This window comes from Echiichthys vipera (assembly GCF_963691815.1).
Source record: "Echiichthys vipera genome assembly, chromosome: 21".
Lineage (NCBI taxonomy): Eukaryota > Metazoa > Chordata > Actinopteri > Perciformes > Trachinidae > Echiichthys > Echiichthys vipera.
Genome location: NC_139846.1, coordinates 18,693,827 through 18,720,289, shown reverse-complemented (window position 1 = coordinate 18,720,289; position 26,463 = coordinate 18,693,827). Strand labels below are relative to the sequence as shown.

Sequence of the window (26,463 nt, the reverse complement as noted above, 5' to 3'; positions counted from 1 at the left end):
GCAACACATGATTTTATACACATTTTTTATTTGTTCTATTCCTGACACATTATTCAATTACTTTTTCAATTAACTTGACTGTCGCAGAATGTATTGCACACCAGCTGTTTAAATGTTAGAAGAAGAAGAAGAAGAATTACTTTATTGATCCCGCAACGGGGAAATTTGATTTAGCACGTAATGTAAACATTTCGGTGTGTGTTTTAATGTCGTTGAACTCCTTTATCTCAGCCCATGGAGTGAATGCTTGGCCTATATTGAGTTTTTACCTGTCTTCGGTCACTCAGCTAGTGGGACAAATAAGCAGATGCAGGATTGGCAAACTCCATTTCACCCAGTGCCAGCTTACAGTAGCTGCACCCAACAACAGACAACCCTGGCAATCAGCAATGCCCAAGCTATTGGCTGGTACAATGTTAACTGAACGTGACAGAAGGTCATTGTTAAACCTGTAAAATAAAATCTAAAATATTAATTCAAGTTTTTTTTTGTTTTTTTTATGGAAAAGCAATACTTTTTCTAGTACTTTTTACAACTCAAAACGCCCCATGGGTGTATTATTTTAATATATATATATATGTATATATATATATATATATATATATATATATATATATATATATATATATATATATATATATTTTAATAAAGTTTAGTTTAGTTTTTTTTAGTTTAAATAGTTTATTTCGAATATGTGAAAAAACAAAATTATCATACATTAATGGGCAGTCATAAAAAAGGGGAAAAAACAAAGTATAACAAAGTATACTGAAAAAATATAATTTCTGTATAAATATCCGAAAAGGAGTGGGAAGAAGTATAAACTTATTTTTTCCACCCCTTTTTAAAAATAAAGATTCTACATATTCAACCTTTAACAACGTTATCATTTGAAGCACTTTGTGACTTTTGTCTGTAAAAGGAGATTTATCAAATAAACGTATTATTATTATTTTATTATCATTGTCAAGCGTCCCATTTTGTGGTATTTCGATAAGCGCATGCGCGACATTTTGCTCGCAGCTTAAACGGGGGGAGATGTGAACTATCTTGTCCTGTATGACATCTTTGTCAGGTTCAACAGCTGGGTGGAGATGTGAACTATCTTGTCCTGTGTGACATCTTTGTCAGGTTCAACAGCTGGGTGGAACTTCAACAAAAAAAAAAGTTGCCTCTATGACATTTTCAGTGTGATGGCAGTTTGATTTGTGATACAAACTAGCTGTTATTATTGAGTGTTAAGTTAACCCGCGGTGCCATGGACTTTAATGTGAAGCGGTTAGCTGCGGACGCCGGTACCTTCCTGAGCCGCGCCGTACAAGTAAGTTTGACCGTCTGACGTTAACGTAAATTCATGGAAGTTGTTGGTAACCGACGTTAGCTGCTAGCTTAATAAGTCTGGTTGTGTTAGCTCGAATGCTAAACGGCTAACGCTACCGGGGCTAGTTTGTGTTGCTAGGTAGCCTGTTATCGTCTGAGAGAAAATGCAATATCCGGAAAATTTGCTGCAGTTATCACATAATGAATATGAATATATATATATATATATAAAACAGCCCAGGCTCTATTATAGCCAACACTTTACAGTTGCTCAGCGTAAGCATCTACGCAGGCCTTCGAAACCATTAGATTCAGTAGAGCTATCAACATTAGCACTTTAGCCATAGCCCCTTACCCTTAATACTTCAGTGTATCAATTTACAGGCGAGAGACAATGTGAACTCTGTAACCGGGTCTTTTCTTCTACAGTTTACGGAGGAGAAATTTGGCCAGGCTGAGAGAACAGAGCTGGATGCTCATTTGGAAAACCTTTTGGTCAGAGCTGAGAACACCAAGCAATGGACAGAGAGGATTATGAAGCAGACAGAAGTCTTACTACAGCCCAATCCAAGTAAGATCACTGTTGACGCTGTGTTGAACTTGACTGGACTGGACTTGAAACAAAATGCTTGCACACTGGACCCCTTTTCAGAGCAGTGAACCCACATACTGTATATTTTCCTCTCTCTAGGCGCTGAAAGTTAACAAATCCCATTTTATAGTTCTGTTAATTTAATACCACTCTAAATTGTTTTGTAGATTTTTCATAGTAGTGAACCACCCATAAGTGCTTTACCTTTGATCCCGACATTTGGAAACTATTCCTGTAATATTACAAGAATAACATCAGTTCTGAAAGTTGATACCCCCTTTCATATGTGTTGTCAAATGATAGCAGCTGCACACAAGTAGCACCATCATTCAGAAAATGCCTGAATTTGGGAGACGTACATATTTGCCAGTAAGAAGGGTCACAGTAAATAAATGCTCTGCGTTGGTGTTTGACATACATCAGTAGGTAGGGTGTCTGTGAAGTCTGTAAGCTCAGCTGTGCCTCCTCTTCAGTTCACACCATGATGCCGTACCGCTGTAGCACAACAAACAGACAGACCTGCTGCAGCTTGTGTAACGGTCTTGAACACAAATATGAGTGTAATGGTCCATCCACGTGGTGTGAGAACATTCGCTTGTCATGGTGGATGTCATTATGAAAGCTCCTATTTTAGTTCACAAATGTAAGGCAGGCTGTTTGGACTCACTGTCCTAGAGCCACTGCCTACATTTGGCTCCAAAACTGTAGTCTTATGACTTTGTAATTAAGTTTACTCGTTGCAATCTGCAGATGTCCGGCTAGAAGAATTTGTGTACGAGAAACTGGAGAAAAAAGCCCCTACGCGAATGAACAACCACGAGCTGCTGGGCCAGTCCATGATCGAGTCAGGAAGTGAATTTGGTCCTGGCACTGCCTATGGTGAGTGACACACAAATACATTGGAAAATAGTGCCCAGGTGGAAAAACACCAGAATTCCCATTTAAATTACCATTTAAACCTTGCTGAATTCTGTTAAACTTGGGCTGTGGCTCATACCATGTTTTTTTTTTTAGCTGCTTCCTATCACTGGTTGACAAACACAATCCTCCCATACAATAGTGCTGCTACAGTGATTCCCTGGCTGCAATGACGGTACAGAGACACAGAGAGCGCAGATGCAGAAGACCCGCAAATACTGAACAATCAGAGCAGGCTTAAAGGGATACCCATTTTATACCGGGTCTTTGTGAAGGCTACGTGGGCATTGTGTTTGGCTTGGCTCAGGCTCTAAAACAGAGAGTTTCAGACAGAGGGTGAATACAGGTATATTCAGACATTCAGACATATTCAAGTATGATCCTTAAATTTAGTCTTATATGCCTAGTATTCTGTCCAGTGTATACTCTGAATAAAGCTTTTTGACATTGATCAACAGCATTTTGTGCATATCTACAGGAAGTATTAGGGCCTTAGTCGAGACTGTGGTACACATCGTAGTCTTCTGTCCAGCGTTATATTTAGCGAGTGACACCGTGTTTGTGCTGTTGACCCTTACAGGAAATGCTCTGATAAAATGTGGTGAGACAGAGAAGCAGATTGGAGGGGCAGAACGGGAGTTAATCCAATGTGCTGCCATCAACTTCCTCACACCTTTCAGGAACTTTCTAGAGGGTGACTTCAAAACCATCCTGGTGAGTTGGACTACTGGATGCAGGTCTTGTATCACTTTCACTTTTCACTTAACTTTGAACTTTTATCAGGAACTGACTCTCAGCACTAGTGACTGTAGACTGTAGTGTGGTCTTGATGACAGCCCCTTTTCTATATTTTGCATTCTTGATAATCAGAAATCATATCGAACTCTGTCGAAGTTAGTCCAGAGATATTTGAGTCTACATTGTTAAAAGTTTCTAATTGTTTTAAAAAGTGAAAAAAATCTGAAAAGGCAAAATATCTGCGGATCTTGCATCTATTTGAAAGAAAGTGGTCCAAACAGTACTATGATAGGATTTCATCAACAGGTGAACCACAAGACTTGTACTAATAAGATGCCCACTGTTGGTTTGTGGTCATTGCAATCATCCCCGTTTTGTTTACTTTGGTTTTTATCAGCCCCACGTAACACTTCCTGTCACTCAGAGTTAAAGCTTTTCCCTGTCTGGCGATTAGAGAACAGCAGCTCTAGCATCCAATTATCAACTTTTTTTGTGACCAGATGAGTTTTAAATACTGCAGGGAGGAATGGTAAAAGAAGAAACAGCCCTAGTGAAGTGGTTAGATGAGGATATTTAGGAGTATCTTCTCCTATTTTGACTGTGTGCACCTGTTTGAAACTGATTTTGATACTGATATCATTTGCACTATTAGACTTTTTACCAAATGCCTCCACACACCCAGTCTAAGAATCCAAACATCATTGTTAATTCTCCATCCACCATAAAGTGAGTGGCGACAGCAAATGCGCACCGCTTAGCTCATGCGCAAGAAAATTGCAGTTCAGTAAATGATGCACAAACCCAATTATGTGTTTTGAGAGTTTTATTGTGTTTCGTGTCCAGAAAGAACGGAAGCTACTGCAGGTCAAACGTTTGGATTTGGACGCAGCCAAAACCAGGCTAAAGAAAGCTAGAATGGCCGATGCTAGAGCTGCCGTAAGTACACACACACACACACACACACACACACACACACACACACACACACACACACACACACACACACACACACACACACACACACACACACACACACACACACACACCATCAGCAATGCAAGACTGTCTTTTCGCGGATTAATGAACAGTGTTAGTGAATTTTGCTTTCTCCAAAACTTTCTGCCAATTTCCTTTGGAGAGGAAGAATAGCTGTTTGGGCGTGTCCTGCTGTCCCTCCGTCTGAAGTCACACAAGTCATAACTGCCACACCAAGTTACACAACATGAAGCCGGCAATTTCATCTCTTGTGACTTGCATATAGTCACATGAGCACAGCAGCTACATGGGAACTTGAGACTTCCCTTTTTTTTGGACAGTTGTTTTCTTGCTATGGCGTCTCCTTTTTCCTCTGACATCTGGGTTGAATTTCTCTTTTTCTTTGTTGTACCAGGGCTCCACACTAACATTTAGTACTACTAGAGTTCTTAAATGCAAAAAAAAATGTAGGGGCACAGATGAAAAGGAAGGTGCTCAGTAACTTTCTTTAGAGAAATAACATTTATGCATTTTTCTTTTTAAACATACATACATACGTATTCATGAGACAGGGGTGGGCAAATAGATTTAACTAGGAGATTACTAAAGACTTTTGAAGCATAAGGTGTACCTGGGACCGGGGTGCATAAAGGGTTCACGTGTTATTTTACCATTTATTTTATTAATTTAATTTTCTAAGGTGGTGCTGGTTTGACCTGCCCTTTTTCTTTTTAACTGGCAAAAGCGACTGCTCCAAATGAGAAGCGGCTGCTCTAATGTTTTTTACACAGAGCTTTGCTAATGGAAGCAAATGCTTTTATTAAAGAGCCATGTGTGCACGTAGATTTGAGCTTTGTAAAGGAAACTGCTCAGTTGATCCCTGCGTCATTTGGCGTATCAATCATTACCAAATTAATTGAGCATGATGATTAGGATCAGTACAAAGGCCATCACCGAGTTGGTGCATGAGGCCTTTAAACATGTTGAATACACTTGAGGTATCGTATGTATTAACTGATTGAGATCATTGTAATGTTGGTTGGAATATCTTGATACACATTTTTCTAGTGGCACTTAACAGTCTGACTTTGTTCAAAGTTGCACATTGTCTGTCGTGACCTCCTGTCTGTCTGAGCATGATATCTCTCGTGATCTCAGTGTTTGACTGGGCCAAGCCTTGGCTTATTTACAATTAAGTCGTTTTGGAAAATCATGGCACAAAGGATGTGCCAGTGAGAAAATGGATGAGACAAATACTCAACTAAGCTGCTGATAGTCTACAACTACTTGAAGCAATATCATTAAACAATACGATGTAATGTCAGAGTCATGGATGGACGCTGGGCTGTATCCCTGCAAAGCTATTTGGCTGCAGTCTGCAGTGTATCTCCAGTAAATGAGTGGCTTTGGAGCACAATTTTCCACAAACGCTTACAGAAACATTCTGAGACCCAGTGAGCCTAATTTCCATATTATTTCATTCCCCTTGGTGTATTCAGAGCTAAGCAACTCCTATGGCTTATTAACATGCTCATTCATTGTAGCTTTTCCAAACGTCAGGGCTGACTAGTGATATAATAGTTTTTTTAATCCATACAAACAAACGTGTATCCTGTAAAAGATATCTCAGTGAACTTGTTTAGTCATGAAATCATATTTGCTGTAAATATTAGGATGTGCTGGTTAACACCAGTTCTCCTTGATCTTTGCTTGGTGACTGGTACTCTCAGATGGCAGGGAGCCCGGGGTGGTTTAGTTGTGTGAAAGCTGAGGGATGAGAAATATTTATGCGCTACCTTCTGCGGAGTGTGGTTTTGTCAAAGCTGTCTCGCACAAACACACAGTGTAAGGATGCGTTGTGTGGGCTGCCGCCGTGCAGCAGCTGTAGCTCTAACTAATATGTCACTGTTTTCAAAACGCAAAGCAGCAGATGTGAGCAGAGGAAGTGACAGAGGTGAGTGGAATGTTGGAGCCATCTATGAATTACACACACACACACACACACACACACACACACACACACACACACACACGCACACACGGTCACACACACACACACAGTCACACACCAAACCCCCTGGTAGCAGTGTCAACAGCTGCTGTCTATAGCTTTCTCTATCTCCTCCGTGACACATAATGTCATACCTCATGGAAAATCTTGAATCCTTGTAGAGGAGCCCTTCAAGAACCACACACTGTAAATGTTCACTTTAATGTAAGCTGTGGAGACTTCAGGACGGTACGTCCATTGTCCCGTTCAGTGTCAACACCATATGTTTATTGGACTTTTTTAGCAAGTCTCAACAAAGCCATTGTTCCACAGGTCTTATATTGAATCATTTGGCTCAATCTGAGGAAGGGGAAACATTTCCCTCAGGACACAAACATCATGTTCACTTCTTAAGATGCTGTGTTCCCTGTCTGCGCCCACTGAGGCACTGTCATGTCATATGCACATATGTAGATTCTGGCATCATTTTCTCTTGTGGTTGACTGAACTCTTCATTTGTTCATTTTGTTCTTTTATTTTTGAATACATTGTTGGAATCACTTGTGGTATACATTGATATTCAGTTTAAATTAATTTGATCCGTTTTATGTCAAAGAGTTTAATACAGAAGCCATGAGAGGTGAGTGAGATTTCTTTTTTCTGGTGATCCATTTTCAAAGTCTGATCTAAAAAAAAATGGTTTAAGAACGAGTGAAAATTATGTTTTGCCAGGATAATCTCTTTTTTTTTTTCCTTTCTGTGAAAACAGGTGCTAAAACGTCTTTTCCCCACGGATGGAAATTAGAAACGCTCAGCAAATCTTTTATTTACACCTGCCAAAACCCACCAGTTTTCACAGACGGAAAATTCTTCTGGCAAAACCTATTTTCACCTGTTCTTAAGTCATAACCACAGGAGAGTAAACAATTAGATCAGACTTTGAAAATGCATCACCAGAAAAAAATTCTCACTGGCCTCTCAGGGCTTCCGTAGTTGAAACAGCTGCATTTGATGTTTTTTTCCCCAAATAGCTGCAGGCTTTATACCACAGGACACAAACACTTTATTCACATAAAGATAATATAGCATGTCAGAGATGGCAATGCAGACTGGCCTCCTTTTCAAAAATAGGACATCAGCCCACCAATCTGTTAGTCTGTAGACATGTTTATTCACTCGTATTTTTAAACCAGCCATCCTTTAGTCTGTAAAGCACTATGATTACAGTCAATATCATCTGAAAATTGCACTTGATTTTTCTCTCTTGGATTTCTTCAACTGAAACGTGTGTATGGTGATGTAATTCTTTAAAAATCTAATTTTGGTTCGTGATTCGCAGGCAGAGCAGGAGTTGAGGATGACCCAGAGTGAGTTTGACCGGCAGGCAGAAATCACCCGACTGCTGCTAGAAGGCGTCAGCAGCACCCACGTATGTAGCCCAGTTCAACTCAACACACCCTCCAGGTCCACACATTATTGTTGAAAGGCCTTTCCTCTCTCAGGCTTCTGCTTTAATCATCACCCAATCATTACACAAATAACATTAAGGGATATTATTGCAGTGCTGCTGGTTTTTGGTAGCAAAAACATGCCCCGAAAATCGATTTTGGCATCTTAAGATGACAAAAGGGTTCTTGTAGGCATGTGTATGTCTTGCAAATCTAACCTTAAAACATAAAATAGTTTGGCTGAGAAAGCTTTTGAAATATCCGATTGTAAACTTGAGTTTAAATGTGGAAAGTTAAAGAGAAGCTTGCATCTTACATCTCTCCTTGTGCACTAACAGGCACACCACCTACGCTGCTTGAATGACTTTGTGGAGGCGCAGACTACATACTACGCACAGTGTTACCAGTACATGGTGGATCTCCAAAAGCAGCTGGGCAGGTGAAAATACCACCTTTCAGTCCAATCATCCTGAATAGCTCAACTAGTAAACTTCAAATTGCCACAGACTGTAAAAAATAACCGACATAGCTTCTTGGTCTGAAAAGTGAAGTCCATGTGGAAGTGCCTAAAGCCTGTATTCTTGTTAATGTTCAACAGGGGGACTCCACTTGTCAGACTCTATAAATGTCTATGAGAAAAATTACCCACTTCTCAGTTAATCTATTACCTTAATGAACGTGTTACTAATGAGTTTAGGGACTCAATTGGCAGTTTCAAGTCTTCTTTAATACATTACGATGCTCATTTAGTAAATGATGGTCCCATTTAACACAGGCTACACAGCAACCTGCCAATAGAGGCTTAGTGATACATATTAACGCCACTGTGTTCATTAAAATAGCTGAAAACTTGTTTTGTGGTTTTATTTAGTATCTGTACACTAGTATACACCCATTAATGAAGTGAATGCACACAGTGAGAGTGTCAAATACTAAAGTTAATTGTAATGTTTTGGTCGCCTAAAAATGTATTTTTCAGCATTCAATGGTTTGCTAACCTAGTTAGCACTAGCATGAGCTGTTTATTTAGGGGAGATCGAAGAACGATGAACTGGCGCTGTGTCACTGCAGTACATGCATATGAGCGCCACACTCACCAGTTTAAAATCGGTAAAAGTTTCCCTCCCTCGCAACTTGGTGCTCTGCCCTATTGTCAGAATACGGTCACTTCAGGATACAAAAGACCAAGCTGGCGACAGCCAAATGCTGATCACCTGGCTTCAAAACGGTAGTCCACAAACAAAAGGCCAAGCCCATTATTTTTTACAGTCTATGCTAACTCCAGTATCACACCGCATTAGCTGGGAATTTGTCCACACAGTTTATGTTTCAGATAATGTCACATAGAAGACAGCTTTTCTGAGATATCAGCTGGGATATAAAGGTCGAGTGCAGCACTGGTCTTAATATTTTCCAAACAGAACCTCATTTCAAAAGTTATATCTGCAGTAAGTTGTTTCAGCCCTTGCTCTGTTTCCTTCTTAATGTCACTGTCTTACTTTTGGAAACTCTTCCTGTAGTTCATGTAGAGTTGAGTCAACTTCTTCAAAAGGACTCATACTCAGTCAGAGAGGAGGTCACAGAGAAGTCAGCTTTATCTTATTCTTACAGGGAGAGAAAGCAGAGAAGAGAGACTGGTAAAATAATGTACTGTATAAATGTAGAGCACAGCTCTGCTTCAGGCTGGCATGGCTGCCTGTAGTTGCCAGTCCTTATCATCCCCCCTTCCTCCCACCAGTTTCCCCTCGTCATTCTCCAACAACAACCAATCGTCCGTGTCGGGCGGGGCCAGCATCTCAGTGCCCACCATCCCGGTGTCGGCCTCCCTGCCCAGTGTGTCTGCAGGCCACAGCAGCTCAACGGCATCAGGCGGGTTCAATGAATTGCGTAGCTCCAATGGCAGCCGCAAAGCCCGGGTGCTTTACGACTACGACGCTGCCAGCAGCAGCGAGCTTTCCCTGCTGGCTGATGAGGTGAGCCTGGAATAATCATTGCTCCATTCTGTCTAATCACTGTGGAGAATAGTGGAGACCAACTGAATGATGGGTTTAGTCTAACTTTATATTTTTACTGCAGGTCTTTTATACATTTTTCCATTTTGCTTGACTCTTATTGTCTTTTTATTTTCCAATTTGTATTAAGATTAGTCAACATTTAAACTGACAAAATGAGTCTAAACTTCTATACAGTATGACCGTGGTGTATGAACACTGAACCAACATCACCTCATACGTTCTAATACTCCCATTCAGGAACATTTTCCAGTCTGCCTTGTATTTGGTGAGCCAACTGAGGGGTCTGAACTGCCTTCGATGATGATGAGATTTATAACCAAGCATTTCATCAATTTGGTGCATTTGGAAAACACTGTCTGTTAAGTTGATAAATGCTACAGAATGGACACGTTTTGCTTTTCCAGTCATTTGTCTTGACAAATGAATGTTGGATTGATATTGAAAATGGACGATACAGTCAGTGCACCGTTTTAAAGCTCCCATGTTGTGCCCATTTTCAGATTTATACATGTTTTTTGGTCTCCTACTAGAACATGAACCTAAAAGCTCAGTTTAAGTGTCTCTTTAAGAAGCCCAGTCTGCAGTCTGACCAGATTGGTCAAAGACAAGGACATCTCACCTTTGTATGTGGGACTTTTAAAAAGAAACTGAGATAACTTAAAACAGTAAACTGTGTATCCTTATGTTTCCAGGTGATCACAGTCAGCAGTGTCCCAGGCATGGATTCAGACTGGCTGATGGGCGAGCGAGGCAACCAGAAGGGCAAAGTGCCCATCACTTACCTGGAGCTGCTTAACTGAGACCCAACCCCCCCCCCCCCCACTCCCTCCAGCCGTCTGTAACCAGCTGTGATCTCATATTTATATTGTGTTGCAGGGACAGGCCTCCCTTTCTCTTCCATTCAGTCCTTTTAGAATGAGTTGTATTTCTATGAAAAGGAGTCTCAGTTTTTGCAGACCCCAGCTGGAATAAATAGATCCGAGTGAAGGGAAAGGAAAACGGACCCCAATCCCCGGTGTGTTTTTATGCAACTGCAGTACATTTCTGAAAAACCTGCTTCCGTGCTTTTGTATTTGATGCCTTGCAATCTACGCTATGTGCCAGAAAAATCTCCCAAACTGTAACTTTTTTCTAACAAAAAGTATTGTTTTTGTTTACAACATGTATCTCAGATGGTGACCTAAATGCTTTTATTGCGAAGGGGTTTATTTCTCTTCCCTCAAGGTTTTTTTCCAAGTAGTCATAGCGACGACACATTTTTTAAAGACGAAAGTGCACTTGCGCAAAGTGGAGATGCCGATTATGAGCAAGTCTTATTTTATAATTGATAATCTTATGGTGCAGTAGCTGGTATGGTTATCCAAAGTATGAATTACTTTGATTATTTAACATTATCATTAGTATTGTGTGTCAGCTTTACTCACATGGAGCCACGCTGGATGGAGAGTTAAACGCATTATCGTTAAGTGCCTATCACAGTGGATCAGCCTTTTAAAAAAACAAAATTGCCTTTTTTGCAGCTACACCAGCAGTATTGAGTCTGTCAATTCAATCCCCTTTCAGTATTGATCCTGAATACTTCTATTGAAGTTATTGGCAATTGGAAAGCAGCATTTCTACATTTCTGTTTGAAATGCATTATCCAGAACACAGCTGTTATCTCTGATTCAGTTATTCATTTGTGTATTCATAAATACACATATCGTGATTGTTTTTATCATCCCTGGTGTTAGCCGACTGACTTTGAAGAAAACAAAGTAAAAACATTTACATTTTTAACATTACTAACATCAGTTTCCCCCTAAACCTGCATTTCAACTTTTGTTACATTCTGGGAGATAAAAGTATATTATCACATGGCTGCTTTTTGTTTTGTGTGTAACTGAATAAGAAAGCATACAGTTGTAAAATAAATATACAATTTGATGCATTAAAATAAGAAAATATCACCGGTTTGTTTTGTGAGTTCATTATATTTAACTGGAAATGGACATTTCTTGTAGTTTGGGGGCAGAAAGTGCCATTCACGTGCACTGTTAATGTGTTGTGATTCCTGGTGGAACCACTAGAGGGCAGAAGAGGCAGCCTGACCAGTGTGTGAACAGTGAAATGAACCTGGTTCTTCTGTTAGTACACACAACTGAGCGAATGTTGTGACCGTGTCATTTTGTGGAATGAGCAATGCAACCTTTAAAAAGTTGATCATGTCTGTAACGCATGGACACTTCCTGTGGTAGTGCTAGAGGGGTACATAAAAGAAAAATGGAAACTACACAACGGAACAAACGTTAACATACAAATACTAGACAATTAAAAACCAGCAGGAAATAAACATTTTAGAAATAAAAAATCACCCTTGGTACTCCTAAAGATAAACTCCCAAAATAATTTTCTCCTCATCAGCTCTCAGTAGAGCACTTGCATGTCACTCCTTCATAAATGTTCTGTAGATCTAAAAAAAGCTTGTGCGGTACACTTTTTGCTTTTAAGGGTTGCTATAGTAGTGCTGTGACACACTTCATGACAGGTCAAATGAGTTATCTGAAATAATACCTACCATGATCTAAGAGCTAATATTGTGTGTGTGTGTATAATGCCTCTAAATTAAAGCTTATTAAAGAAATATAAGACATTCAAAGAATTTGGTGAGCGCATGCGAAGAGTGTTAGAAGTGTGCGATGAGGGCTCTCTCCTGAACCCATTCCCCGGTGACTCCCACAACTCCCAGTGTGCTTCATGCTGCAGTGTAAGCAGCTGTGGACCAGAATCATACAAATCCCCAGAAAATGACTGAAAACGCTGACCCATTTTGACAGAATTTCATCATTTGAAGTAGGGTACACTATTATTGGCCTTGCTAATGATGGCTCCTCCCTGGCCACAGCTTTATAAAATGAACCCTCTAGTGCAGGGGTGTCAAACTCAGGCCGGTGTAATTATATTTGGCCCACAAGATCATATCAAGGTTCTATGAGAGCTGGCCCGTGAGTATAAAGCACATGCACTGCTACTTTTCTGGTGACAAACATGAGCATCCATGCTGCCAGACTCTTCTGACAAACTTAATCCACCCCTCCCCAAAAACGGCCAAAAGATGGAAAACAAGCTTTCCACACCGGTGGGAGGCTGATGATCTGTTTATGAAGGTAAAGAGCTGTTTGTCTCGTCTGAAGAAACCAAAGAATCAAACATAAGAAACACCACAACAAGTACAACGACCTGCACTGGAAAGGTCCAACACATCTGGAGAGAAGGGAAAACAATCACATTTGCGGTGTTTTTTTTTTTTTTTGTAGATATTGAGTTTGTCCCACAACTTTGTCCCAGTTTTTAATTTTGCCCCACTGTGACTTTGAGTTTGACACCGCTGCTCTAGTGAAATCTGTTTTGCACATTCTGTCATTAGTCACTTTTAGCAGCCTCGAGGCAGCCACACCGATATTAAGCGCTTCCTGGCTGAACAATAAGTCCAGTGCAAAGTGTCTCGTCCTCCCCTGTCATGAGAGCAGGGAGGGTTAAGAGGAAGTGGAGTTTTGTAAACTGCCTGCCGACTTACTAAGAAGCTGCCTGTACATCAGCTTACACGGGACAATATTTTTCCAGTACGTGCACATCTGTGTCAGACACATCAACCACTAACCTTTAACCTTAGTAGCCCTCTCTTGTGGTACCATTTACCAAAGGATAGTTTTATGTAAGTGTAATATTAAAAGATAAAGTCTAAGATCTCAATGGAGATAAAGAGCCGGAGAAATTAAGTATCAGAGGCGAACATTGGTCCTCATAAAAACCTTAGCTGTGAGCATAGCCTTCAGGGAGTACAGTGTTCTGCATTCAGTAACCTGACTTTTTCTAATCCTTCATGTCTGGAGTAAGCCTTAACCAGTGCGCAGATCAGATTAGTGACCCTGAGAAAACACACTTCTCTTTTGTCGGTCCTTTTTTGTTTGATACGTTGCACAGAGAAAACCTGAAATCTGCCATTTTAGGCCTCCTCAAAGTGCACTTGATGTACCGGGAAAAAAGCAAAATGACAGTTTTTTGGCTTCATCTTCGGCTCACTTGAACAAGGCTTTCATGTCGCTACTGAGGGTGCTGATACAAAATACTGATGTCAACAACTTCACGTCAGGCTCTTGCACATTCCTTTTGACATTTAAGAAAGTGATGAGTTTATCTGAGGGCAAAATCCGTTTGGGTGCAAAAACAAGTTTTTTTTTCGGTTTCAGTCGATGAGAGCATCAGAGAAAAACAGGGTGAAAAAGTGAGACGAGGAGATAAACTGCTTATCTGATGTGTTTGCTGAAGAGGCTGGTTTGCACTGTAGATGTATTTGGGTTTTTTACTATCACCATATTATCACTGTCAAAGATACGAAGGCTGTTGCTGTGTCTATTTGCACAATTACTTACACTTGCTAAATTTGAGTGCAGAAGTGCTTTCATACTGACAAGTATGGCAAAATGCAGTGCACTATGAGTACCTAGGTGTTGGGCTCATAACGGGACACTTCTCATCCTCGGCGGTTGCCATCTTGGATATGTATTGCCAGGCGAAATGCAGCATTTGCAGTTGCTCCAGAGCACACCGAACTATAGTTTGGTGCTGTAATCTCCAGCTCAGGCACACAAAAGTGATAAACAGGAAAAGCATGTTCATTTTTTCCTTCATCAACAAAAGTTTTTGCACAGTGAATGAGGAGATTTGATTTCTTTAATCCTTTCTACTTATAAACAATTCAGGTTTTGCATCTGTGCGGGTTACCTTCCATTATATATATTTTTTTTGCCATGCCAGCAGCGAGGCTCCATGGATGGCACTGCCGGAGATTTCTACTCAAATATTTGTAAAGTGATGATATTTACTTTAGCCACAGCTTAGTTTTAAGGGATTAACAAATATTAGCATGCTAACTACGATGCTTAGCCTCATAGATCCATTAACATGGCTTTAGGCAACTGTTGTTGTCCTCTACTGTATGTATCATTTATCCTGAAAACCCCAAATTTGCACATCCAGCTAAAAATGACTGCCAGTCACTCATACATACTGTACATACATTCACACTTCACCCCTTTTCTGCAGATCACAGTCAGCCAGAGAGACTAACTCACTCAAGATGTTTCACAGAATTATTATTATAATGTACAGTTTCTAAAAAAACACCTGGATTAGTTGTCTTTGCACGCGTTCAATGCATCAGGAACACAGTCACATATGCAGAATGTGACCTTGACTACTTTTGGTATAAAAACGTGTCCAGGTATGCTTTATCTACATTGTGCATAGATCTATCTCGGATGTACACACTCGCTGTCAGAATGTGACTCACAAGAATCTCATTTGACCACTTAAGGGCAAATTTCACTTCTCCATTCACATTTGGATGTATTTGCTATTTGGAACTGTGACTGTGGCACTACTTCAGTGAAGAAATGTAAAGATTTGCTGCGTATATTTGGTAACTCACGCCACGTACGGATGCCATAATGACAGTCCGGCTGTTTTGCAAAGACAAATATGTTGCATCAGTGTGTGTTTGGCAAGTTTGCTGGGCTATGTGCACACATTGACTGGGTGGCGATATGATGTATGTGGTTTCCCTGACCACCACTGAATATGGCTTGTGCAATAACATCTAATGCATGAATATACCACGATAAGTTAGCTACAAAGTTAGCAAAGTTTGGCTGTGGTGTTGCGTCATGACCTCTAACCCATTTTATATGCTTGTCTTCTTCAAACTTCCCAGCTAAAATAGCTGAGTGATCAAATTAAATACCTCTTGGTCGACAATCTGTGACCAGTGGAAAAGTATCTTCCGCAAATGATGATTTCTGACGTCTTTCTCAATTCTTTCCCAACATGATCAGACTCTTAAGCCATTTTTTCAGGACAATAGCAGCATTGTATCACTCTTGGTCAATGTTTTCCTTCCATTCAGTTACCCAGACCATTTATTTATTCTCACCCGCTGTTCATTTCCTGATAGAAACTGAAAACCTTAATTTGCACCCCTAAGCATATTTGGTGGTAGTTTTGCTTCAAAGTAGACTCACACTGGTTTCAAGTTGCCAGTTATCAAAATTAATCCAGAAGTGCAGGGTGTGTTGTTGTTCACACCACCTATTAATAACTTCATGGTGGTTAATGTTCAAACAAGAAACCTTCAAGTCACAAGCCTGTTCCTCTACTGCTGAGTTTAGCCCATGTACACCCTCCCGGCTCTGCAGATGCATACTCAAAAACTTGTTTTGACTAGTAGGACTTTATGTCATAAAGGATATGTAAAAATGATGGTGTGTGTACGCTTTGACACAGCTTCACTCCGGTTTCTCTTTTAATGTTCCAACCACCGTGACCCTGAGCATCACCACAGCGGTATTCTGGTTACTTTCTGGTTAGGCCTCCAGCACCATGCACCGCTACACACGGATCCACACATACACACAAAGGTACAAACATAATGCTGAGGCTTGTTTGTAAGGTTTTTGATGACATGCGTACAAATGTGCTTAAACCTGGGTCGAAACCAACTCTTCATGAGTACTGACACACTGGAATTTCATGTCTATGTTGCATCTGTGTGTCCCTGATGGAAAGGAAACCTTAAACCCCTCCTCTTTGAGATACTGAACTGGGCAGTTCCTGCACATCTTACCAAAACAGGAAATTTCATGTTTCCTCTGCTGCTTATAGCAACAGCTTGCATCACACTACTTCTGCATTATGTTCACACAAAAACACACGCTCCCTCTCTCAAACACACACACACACACACACCCCAAGTACCACAAGAACGCAGCCCCAATTTTACATCAGGGTTTAGTGCTTGGGGTCTAAGTTTGAACCGCACTTCAACAGCACAACAATGTGGAAAAAGGGATTACCCCGTCGCTTAAATACCCATCATAGAATTGATCCTTCGTTATTGTAGACAGTTTTATGATATTTATTTCCGACAGAATGTACATTCAATTACATTTCTCAATAATACTGTACAAAATATGGATTTGTTTAGGGTTTGTAACGTATCAGTAAGATGTAGGCTTCAAACACTTCTTTTTGATTGACTTCTGTAGCATTTTGGGCTTTAAGGTGAGGAGAACAATAATCAAAATGCCCACAGAAGAAAGACAGATGGGTACAAAAAGCAGGATGTACCAGAGTATAGATTCCCCATTTTTCTCGAAACACAAAAAGGACTGGGAGTGCTTGACTCTGTGTGTCGTTTGGATGAGATCCTCACATTCAATGTCTGAATGTCCGACCATATTGACTGTCTTTGTTGTTTCAAATGTCCTGAACCATTCTGTTTGGCAGCAGTTGAAGGGATTTCCTGTGAGGAAAACAGTGTGCAGTTTTGAGGCTAATGCATTAGCCTGACCTGTGGGGATAGTGGAAAGTCTGTTGTCCCTCAAATCCAGCACGTTCAGGTCCAGATTTAGAAGGGAAGGGGGAAGATAGGCAAGGGAGTTCCTTGAAATGTTTAAAGACTTCAGACTTTGGAAATGGGAGAAGTCGAAGTCTTGTATGTGAGTGTTTCCTAAACCTAGGTGCTGTAACGTTCTGCTCAGACTTTGTATTGATTCTTGGACAATGAGTCCAGGGTTGTTGGACAGTTCCAAGTGAGTTAGAGACAAGCCAGTGAATGCAGACGACGGTATTCTTTTAAGGTTGCATCCCTCAAGATGAAGCTGCCTTAGGGACTCGATGTTTTTCCAATCCGCGCAAGCTGAGCTAGTGTTTGTACTGGTCTCAGCTTCCTCAGGAAGGCAAATGGCAACGCTGTTAAAACTGAGATCCACTGACCTAAGGCTTGGCAATGAGGAAAACAATCCTGAGGGTAACCGCTGAAGATCGTTCAGGCTAAGGTTAAGGTACGTTAGATTGCCAAGAGCGGTCAGCGTACCTTCATCCGCTAAGATCTGGTTCAGCCTGTTGTTGCTAACGTCCAACTCGTACAAACTGCCAGAGAACTGTTCTGACGTTAGATTTAAGGTTTCTAGACAGTTCGTGCACATTTGAAGTCTAGACAGGGCAACCATTTTCTGGATGAATCCCAGAGGAAAATACTCCACCTGGTTTCCTCTTAGATCCAAAATCTCTAGAGAGGAGATGTCACCGTGAAGGTTCTCATCCCACAGCTGAGCCGTCACGTTGCTCGTGTAATTCTTCATATTGTAGAACTCAACATTAGTAGTTGAGTTTGGGAATGTGCTGTTGTCTGCCAAGTGTTCGTAAAAGCTAACTCTGTTATGGGATAGGTAAAGATTCCGCAGGTGGCTGTTGCTGGGCAAGAAAGGAAAGAAGAGCAGTTTGTTATCTGATAGATCAAGTGTCTCGAGCTGGAAAGTGTCGTTAAGGTCTTGTCTGGAGATGAACCACTCGATGAAGTTGTGGCTGGCGTTGAGGACCACCAGCTGGGTCATGTGGAAGTCCGTCAGGCAGGGCAGATAATTGAAGGCCAAGTTGAGCCGCTGGAGCTTGGGATTGCTGTCAAAGGCGCCATCGATCTCGAACATGATGTTTTTCTGTAGGTCGAGTTCTTTGAGTTGGTGAAGATCTCTGAACGAGGTCTCATCCAGTCTCTGCAACAGATTCCCAGAAAGATTGAGGTACTCCAAGGACGTCAGATTTTGGAGAAGAGCAGCCACCATTTCATCATCAAGGTCATTCGCAGAGAGATCCAGAGCTCTAAGCCTGGGTAGGGTCTTTAATGCGTGGCTGGTTTCTTCGTAGCCAATATAAAGATTGTTATTTGCTAAATTGAGGTTTTCTAACAATTTTGTGCCTTGAAAAGTATCGGATTCTAATTTCTCCAAACTATTACAGGCTAAGCTCAGGGTGTTTAGTGAGGGGAGACGGAGGAGAGAGTCGTCTTGTAGTGTTTGGATGTGATTGTAGTTGAGCTGAAGCTCCTCTAAGTTGTCTGGCAGTTCCGTCGGAACAGAGGAGAGCTTGCCATTGTTGCAGAGAGCCGTTCTTTGGATCTGCCGAGAAAAGGAGAGCACCTGCATTTAAGTTTGTGTGTTAGTTTGTGTGTTTGTGTATTGTATGTCTCCTCGTGGGAGAGAAATGTTTGTGTGTTTTTAGAGATGATGCAGGAACAGAAATCACAAGACGGAATTTACTCTTAGGTTTATATCAGCCAGCTTCCTTTTGGGAAGGATTGCTTAACTTCTCATACCGCTTTATCTTACATCAACACTTTAGCATGGGCTGTATTTTCTTGGTTTTTAGTCACACTGGCGGCACAGATCTAGGGATGTCAGTCTGTCGGTCAGTTGATCCACCACTTTGGTTCAGAGTGAAGTAATTAATAAACATCTGCTAGATGGATTGTGATAATAAACGATTTATAGTCGATATTTCTTGCCTTGATTAGTTGTATACCACTTTACTTTCCACTACATCTGTCTTTATAAAGGCTTTGTAAGCTTTAATGACCATATTTATTAGTGTTTAGTAAATTAACCCTTGATAGGTCAAAATGTAGGGGTTGTCATGTCGTGAACTTTTTATTTTGTTTTGTCTTTTTAGGTAGCTACTAAATTCATCAGAATTTTTTATTAACTTTCAAAACATTGAGACATTATGGCTTTTTAAAAAGTGAGCAGGTCATAAATAATGGGTACTCCCACTAAAATAGTCCATTAAAAATCTGTTTGAATATATGTAACCCCTACAATATACAGTGGAGATCAAAATTATAGAACAAATAATAAATACTTGCTTTATACTGACATATTGTTATTTTTTACTGCCCAGAATCTGATAGATTATCAGCTGTGGCTATACCACTGCTGTAATAGCATGTTTTTTTTTTGAATAAACAAGGTGACGATTTACATAATTGTTGGACACACCCTATTTATCTGCAGCTCTCCTGGTTACTTTGCAGGATGACGAGTTGCTCTAAGGAGACTGAAACCCTGAGACAGCAGGTTGTCCAGATGAAGGCCAAAGGGATGATCCTCTCAGCCATCAGAGAGAGGTCGGGCGTTCACAGGCTGTGATTTTAAGAATATTAAAACTTCACAAGGACACAGATTCATTTAAGTCCCTTAAAAAGGCCGGTCGTCCAAATGCAAAGACTCTCAATGGGGAATCAGTTCAACACTGCAGCTGGAGTTGCTCATCAGTTCAGTGCTGAACAGGGCAAGGATCCGTCTCGGCACAGTGTCTCGGCACTTAGGAGAATTTGGACTAAAGCTCTGCAGTGACACAGTGGTTACTGGTCTCTAATTTTGCTCACTGTTTTTTCACAAAATAAAGGTTTTTGTTAAAGTGCCTTGGTTATTTAAAAAAGACAACATACTAGTACAGCAGTGGTACAGCCATAGCACATAGTCTATCAAATTCTGAACATCAAATAATAATATTTCTGAAGAAATCAAGTATTTATTATTTGTTCTCTACTTTTGATCTCTACTGTAAACAGAGTGGCTTATTAGAAAGCGGATCATTTTAGTATAAAGTACTTATAGTTATAACATTTGATACAGTGAACTGCCAACTTTGATGGGTTACTGACACATAAGGCGTTGTTTCAACATTGCAGGATGTTCACACGGACATTTTTACACTTGTCATGTGTACGGGACATCTGATAAACGCTAAATGCAGCATCAGCATGTGACTGTTGTAATGATGACATTTAAAAAAGCCAATCTTTTATCAAAGTTGCACATCTGAGTCTAAAAAAATAAAAAGTTTTGCCCTTTACATCAGATATTCTATATACTGAATATACTGGGTTTATTTCACGATGCGCTTTTATAAAGTAGGGCTGAGAATAACGAGAGACATCTCACCAGCTGGCATCGACTGTGTTGGGGATGACTTAAGACCGGTGTCAGGATTCTCCACACGGGAATTAAGCAAAGCAGGATGGGAGTGAGCCTGTGGACTGGCATTTTAACATCCTCACTGCTGAGAAGGAGATGGGAAGAGAGAGGGAGGATGTTGGGTTAGCCTTGCTCTTCATCAGTGTAAAACCATAGTTATTGGGATTCGCATGTGATGATGAGCATGGAGAAGTCAATCTCTCAACTATAGATGCATTATCAAACTGCGAGGGCGAGACCACAGCTTGACATTAACGTGTTGAAGCAGCGTGGAGGTCAGAGACGGTCTGGGTTCAGTCACCTACTCATGCCAAAAACTTTCATACCATGAGTTAAGATCTGCAACTTGAGTTTGTGGTATTGAGTCAAGACTAAAACATTTCTGTAGTTGTGTGCAGTTTTTGTTGACCTGTTCTCACCTCGCCTTAAACTAAAAAGTCATGAATATGGCTTGACGCACATGTGAGAACGGTGTGTCCAGTTCATATGTCTTTCATGCCAGATAAATGTAATCTTTAAAAGGCATAGTAGTCGTACACGTACAAATACCTTTGTTAAAATAAATAGTTTATCTTCACTAACGTGCATGGCTGACAGTAGTTAACTACACTGTTGTGTACACCCCTGGCCATAACACATTAATAAACTATAAAGTGTGTTCTCGGGGAGAGAAAAGACAAAAGACAATACGCAGATTACGGCTTTCTCTTTTTTATGGGTGTTCTTGCTGTGATACAGAGTTTACTGACATGATATGAGCCACGCTTAAATGTCATAGGGAATGCGCGGAGAATATACAGTACATGGTCCCATTAATCGCAGTAATAATAAAATATGTAATATGTTAATTTAACATTGGGAAATTTAAACAGAAACTAAAAATATGCATTATTAAATTGAGATGACATTTTGCCATTTGGTTTTTCAAACTTTTGAGTTTTAATGAAGGTTGATCCATAACTCAAGGGACATTACTCAAATGCAATACGAAGCAATTTGTAATTTTGATTACAAAACTTGTTTTATGCTGACGTGTTTTAACTCCTCATGACATCCTATCAGGTTCTCTAGTATACACAAAAGCAGGAGATGAATAAGATATCTTGCTCAAAAACACCCAAATATGATTGTATTTAACTGTCTAATTTCAGACAAAGTGTGCAGTTTGCTTCTTTTAGCATACTGCATACTGCAGTACTAGAATCGTGCATAATGCATTTACTTACACTGGTGGTTAGGTGTGGATTTCCCAAGCCACTGACGGTTGATCCCCTGACCATATCGCTGGTTGACTTGCTGTTGCAGAGTGTGTTCTCATGTGTGGTGTTCAGCTGCCTTCCCCTGCTCTGACTGAAGCACCGATGCCTCTTTTTTACTATTCACGGAAGCAGGCAAGCAACGGAAACCAAAGTCACATGGACAAGCTGCAATCAGAAAGAGGTTCTCAAGCCCGGGGCCACAGGAAGGAGAATGCAGGCTCAACCGCTCTCAACCAGCACAGCACAAGTTTCTTTTTTTTCTCGTCACACAAACACCACGACAGTACTGATGTTGCGCAGACACCTAAGGTTGGTAGCACAACTGCAACCACAGAAACCTAACGAGAACACACCCTTCACACCCTCAGCTTGATCAGCCAAGCTACTAGAGAGGAAACCAGCAAACACACACACACCCTTCCTGCCCAGGAAGGAAGATTATCGATGGAGAGCACACTTTTCAGCACAAAACATATCACTGCAACATAATCTAAATGAGTTATGGCAAAGTACTCTGATGCTGTACTTTTAATTCTTATATGAATGCAACTGCTTTAAGTAACCGAGCTCCTTCCCTTAACAACGCATGTTGCTCTTTCTTGATGTCCAGCTACTGAAACTAGGGAATGCACCAGCTCTCCTTCATCTTTTGTTACTCTTACTCTGTTCACTGTTCTTAAGTTGTTTCTCTCGGGTGAGAGAATAAGGAATTAGGAATCAGGAAGTGACGGTGCCGTTTGTAGAGTGTTGATTTGTTACTGATTCCTTCCTGTTTTCATACAGGACATCTCCAGCTCTCACTTCTGAATCTGTTGTAAGTTTTTCTTTAGATCATTTTCTGGGCTATTTTGCCTTTCTGATAGATACAGCAGGTATAGAGGGGGTGACATGCAGCAATAGGCCTCAGCTGCTCTAACAGGTGAGCTACCGGGAGGTACCTAAGTTTAGGTGGCCACTCAATTTTTTAATCTATGACTCCCCACTTTATAAGCAATACGTCTAAAAAAAATCTAAAAGAAATCTTATTTGAGTATTGCAAACATGAGGCCGTGCGGCCCACTGATAAATCTGCACACTTACTTTAAGTTTAATGTATACACTGTGTCCCCAAGGCCTCTTGCAGCACTCCAGAATAGTGGCAGCTTTAAAACATAAGAACACCTAAGAAGAATAACGTTAGTGCATATCGGGGTCGTGTCTAGATGACCCCAAGATTTGCGAAAGTCTTGCAAGAGGATTGAGGTCAAGCACTGACCTCAATGGTTAGTATTAGGATAGGTGTTTGGGTCTCTTGCAAATGTTTTTGTGAGTTCTTGCAAATATAGGGTTTCCATTTTGATATGAATGCATCCTGGTGGAAAATTTTCTTTCCCTATGATAGCTAAGTCATGATCCGCCCTACTTTGCTTCTGATTTGTTTGGTTGGGTTGCTTAGGTTTAGACACGAGAGTAAGATTGATTATGGTTAGAGTGAGAATATCAGGGTAATCTAATCAAAGGCAGAGTTGGGTGGGTCATGCCTTTGCCATCCTAGGAAAATAAATATTATATCCTGGTGGCCTAGGGTTTAACATCAGCGGTTTGTGTCTGGTCAGGGAGCCAGAATCTCCAGATTAATTTGCAAATGCGTGTTAGTTTGGAACCTCTCATTATTAATGCCTCTGGACGCAATTAGATAGACCTTTAATCAATCAGAGCACACACACAAGGACAACAACAACATCCTCACTGAACTCATCAGAGACGGCTGAGACACAGCCTCTCTCCAATCACTTGTCTTAATAAACGTCATACTTTGATGAACACCAGACCTCTATTTGTCCATTTTAACATCACACTATTAATCATCTCTTCAACGATGCTTGTCTGATGGGGTTAGGGTTAGGGTTAGGTTAAAGTGGAGGAGTTTCCTCAACAGTATAAATTAAAGAGTGTGGTCTACACCTGTTTGTTCTAAGAAAAGCGTCCTGAGAAAACTTTCGTTATGATTTGACACTATAACTCCCCAGGGCACCTTTAATTTTCACCAACCCTGCACCAATGATGTAATTTAAAAACGTATTTAGCCGTGAAATTACTGTTAATCCCTGGCCTCACACCTTCTGGCTTGCGAATAACAAAAACACGTAACAGGGGAGATCCATTGCTTTATATTTCAGCTGAATGAGTAGCCCTTCGTTTTGTGTTCTAGTGGCTTCGGGTGTACCTTCACATGGGTTAAATAGCCGTATAATTCAGCATCCTTCCTTCCAGTCGTAGTGCAGCATGTTCTGTCACTTGTGTTATTCTTATATTCTGAGCAGACAGATGGAAAGCATCTTTCACTGGACTTGTGGTTAGCACGTGTGGGGGCACAAGTGTGATTTCCGGGCACTAGTATCTGTCTGTTTAAGGTTATATTAAAAGTATGAAAATGCGCATTCTATTTTTGAGAGCCAGGGAGGTGAAGTGGCTGTTGGGCTGTTAAGTCCCATAGGTGTGAGGTGATGTGGGCAACTCACACCCTGCAGTGTAAAAAAAACTTACAAAAAAATCCAGCAATGAGGACTCACAGGACCAAACATGATGATAAATACTAGAATATTGACGATTCACCGGTCTCAGGTTTAAGGTGTCTTGATTAACATAACATGTTCTATGTTTCCTGTTTTCTCAACGGTAATCTCTATGTGTAATTCCCCTTTTATTCAGCCTTATTTACATCATTTGTTTTGTAATTTTTTAAGATATTGTTTGCATAAATGCATGAAAACATACAATTTAGCAAAAGCCTGCTTGATTAACAATAAAAAGTAAGGTTGATAACTGTATCCAAGGGCTGCCACGCCCTGCTCCTGGAGGGCTGCCCAGCCCTGCGCCTGGAGAGCCACTGCCCTGCATGTTTTAGTTTTCTCCCTGCTCCAACACACCTGAGTTTAACGATGTGCTCGTTATCAAGCAGCTGAAGCTTGTCACAGGTTTGATCATCGTTAGACTCAGGTGTGTTAGAGCAGGGAGAGACCTAAAACATGCAGGACAGTAGCTCTCCAGGAGCAGGGTTGGACACCCCAGCTGTATCCTCTTGAAATTTCATATTGGACATGACCAGGATTTTCTGTGTAAGGCTGTTTGCTTAACATGCACAAGAGGTTTACTGCCATCTTGTGGAGACAGTATATATTGGATATTTGAAACTAAGATTGTAAGTATTTAAATGCCTTTATATTTGCAGATGAAAAAAGATAGAATAACCACTATTATCTCTTGACATACTACCCAGATATGGTGTCTGTTTCTGGCATACATTGTTGCAATTTTCCTGTTTTTGTTAAGTGGTATAGCATTAATGATACTCTAGCAGCCGTTAAGGCATAGACAATCAGGACTCTTATATTCCCTTGAAAACTCACACGTTAAAAAGGGGATTGTCAGACTTCCATTAAAGCTACTACATTTAGCTCATGGGCATTCAGTTCAATCTGTCTCACTACTGCATCTAGCCTTATGTGATTTATTGTAGAGAAATAAGACTGAGTTGTAGCCATGCTAGCAGCTCTTTTGAGGTTGCATTTAGGCCCAGCAGTGCTTAGGGTTAACTGCTAATAGCATGCTAACATGACAGTGCTGACATGGTGATGTTTTGATGTATAATTTTTTATCATATTTGCCATAGTTTAGTGTTGAGAAGGCAAACATTTGCTGATTAGCATTTCAGAGCCTACAGCTGAGGCTGATGGGGCATGTCATTAGCATCATCATTTTGACCTGACGATAGCGCTATTGGGTCACGTGTGCAAAAGAATGTCATGGGAATCTTTCAACTAAAACTGTTGTCCTTGAGCCACGCTGCTAGTACGGCTAAAAATGTGCTCAAAACAAATAACTGCATAAATAGGCCTGTAGTAGAAGTCCGATCAGGGCAGCGGTATACCATCATCTCACATGTTCTGCAAGGTAAAATTACTGTTTATGTCAATGGAGTCTGGTGGCTTTGATGAGAGCAAGGGTAAGGGCTTTAGCTATCTCTATGTAAATTAAACAGGACTGTTTGACGGCAAGGTCAAGCTGTGAAAATATTGTAAATGTAGAGTACAGTCAAATTGATATTGTCTTTGGTGGCTAAAATACATTTTGCTGCTGCCCCATCAGCAACCGTAATTGTTTAGCTTCCTTGTCTTTCCTCCTGCCTGTTTCTCCAAACTGGGGGCCTACCCACCACCATCTACTAATGAGACAATAATGTACTGACTATGGAACCACAGTTTAAGAAATCTGATCCATCCCTTTAAAACATTAGAACAAGAATATTATAAGGCAGAGGTAAGGTAATCTCTGACTATAAAGTTTAACTAAACATGTAGCATTGTGAAAATCCTTCA

General features: G+C 40.6%; 2 protein-coding genes across 3 annotated transcripts; one reads left to right on the top strand and one right to left on the bottom strand.

Moving 5' to 3' along the window:
• Positions 1–1,153: 1,153 nt before the first annotated feature.
• Positions 1,154–10,797, top strand: sh3glb1a (SH3-domain GRB2-like endophilin B1a). Its single transcript, XM_083936456.1, has 9 exons — positions 1,154–1,321; positions 1,750–1,891; positions 2,663–2,791; positions 3,411–3,544; positions 4,412–4,504; positions 7,873–7,962; positions 8,320–8,420; positions 9,720–9,954; positions 10,689–10,797. The coding sequence occupies exons 1-9, from the start codon at positions 1,259–1,261 to the stop codon at positions 10,794–10,796; spliced, it is 1,095 nt and encodes a 364-aa protein (XP_083792582.1). The 5' UTR covers positions 1,154–1,258; the 3' UTR covers position 10,797.
• A 6,216-nt stretch (positions 10,798–17,013) lies between these two features.
• nrros (negative regulator of reactive oxygen species) lies at positions 17,014–22,187 on the bottom strand. 2 transcript variants are annotated; one of them, XM_083936472.1, is made up of 3 exons: positions 22,073–22,187; positions 20,814–20,928; positions 17,014–18,989 (listed from the first exon to the last, which is right to left on the bottom strand). In XM_083936472.1, the coding sequence occupies exons 2-3, from the start codon at positions 20,913–20,915 to the stop codon at positions 17,031–17,033; spliced, it is 2,061 nt and encodes a 686-aa protein (XP_083792598.1). In that variant the 5' UTR covers positions 20,916–20,928; positions 22,073–22,187; the 3' UTR covers positions 17,014–17,030. The 2 variants fall into 2 exon arrangements, with proteins under 2 accessions (XP_083792598.1, XP_083792597.1); XM_083936471.1 differs by having other exon boundaries at positions 20,814–20,931; positions 22,073–22,180.
• Positions 22,188–26,463: the final 4,276 nt, after the last annotated feature.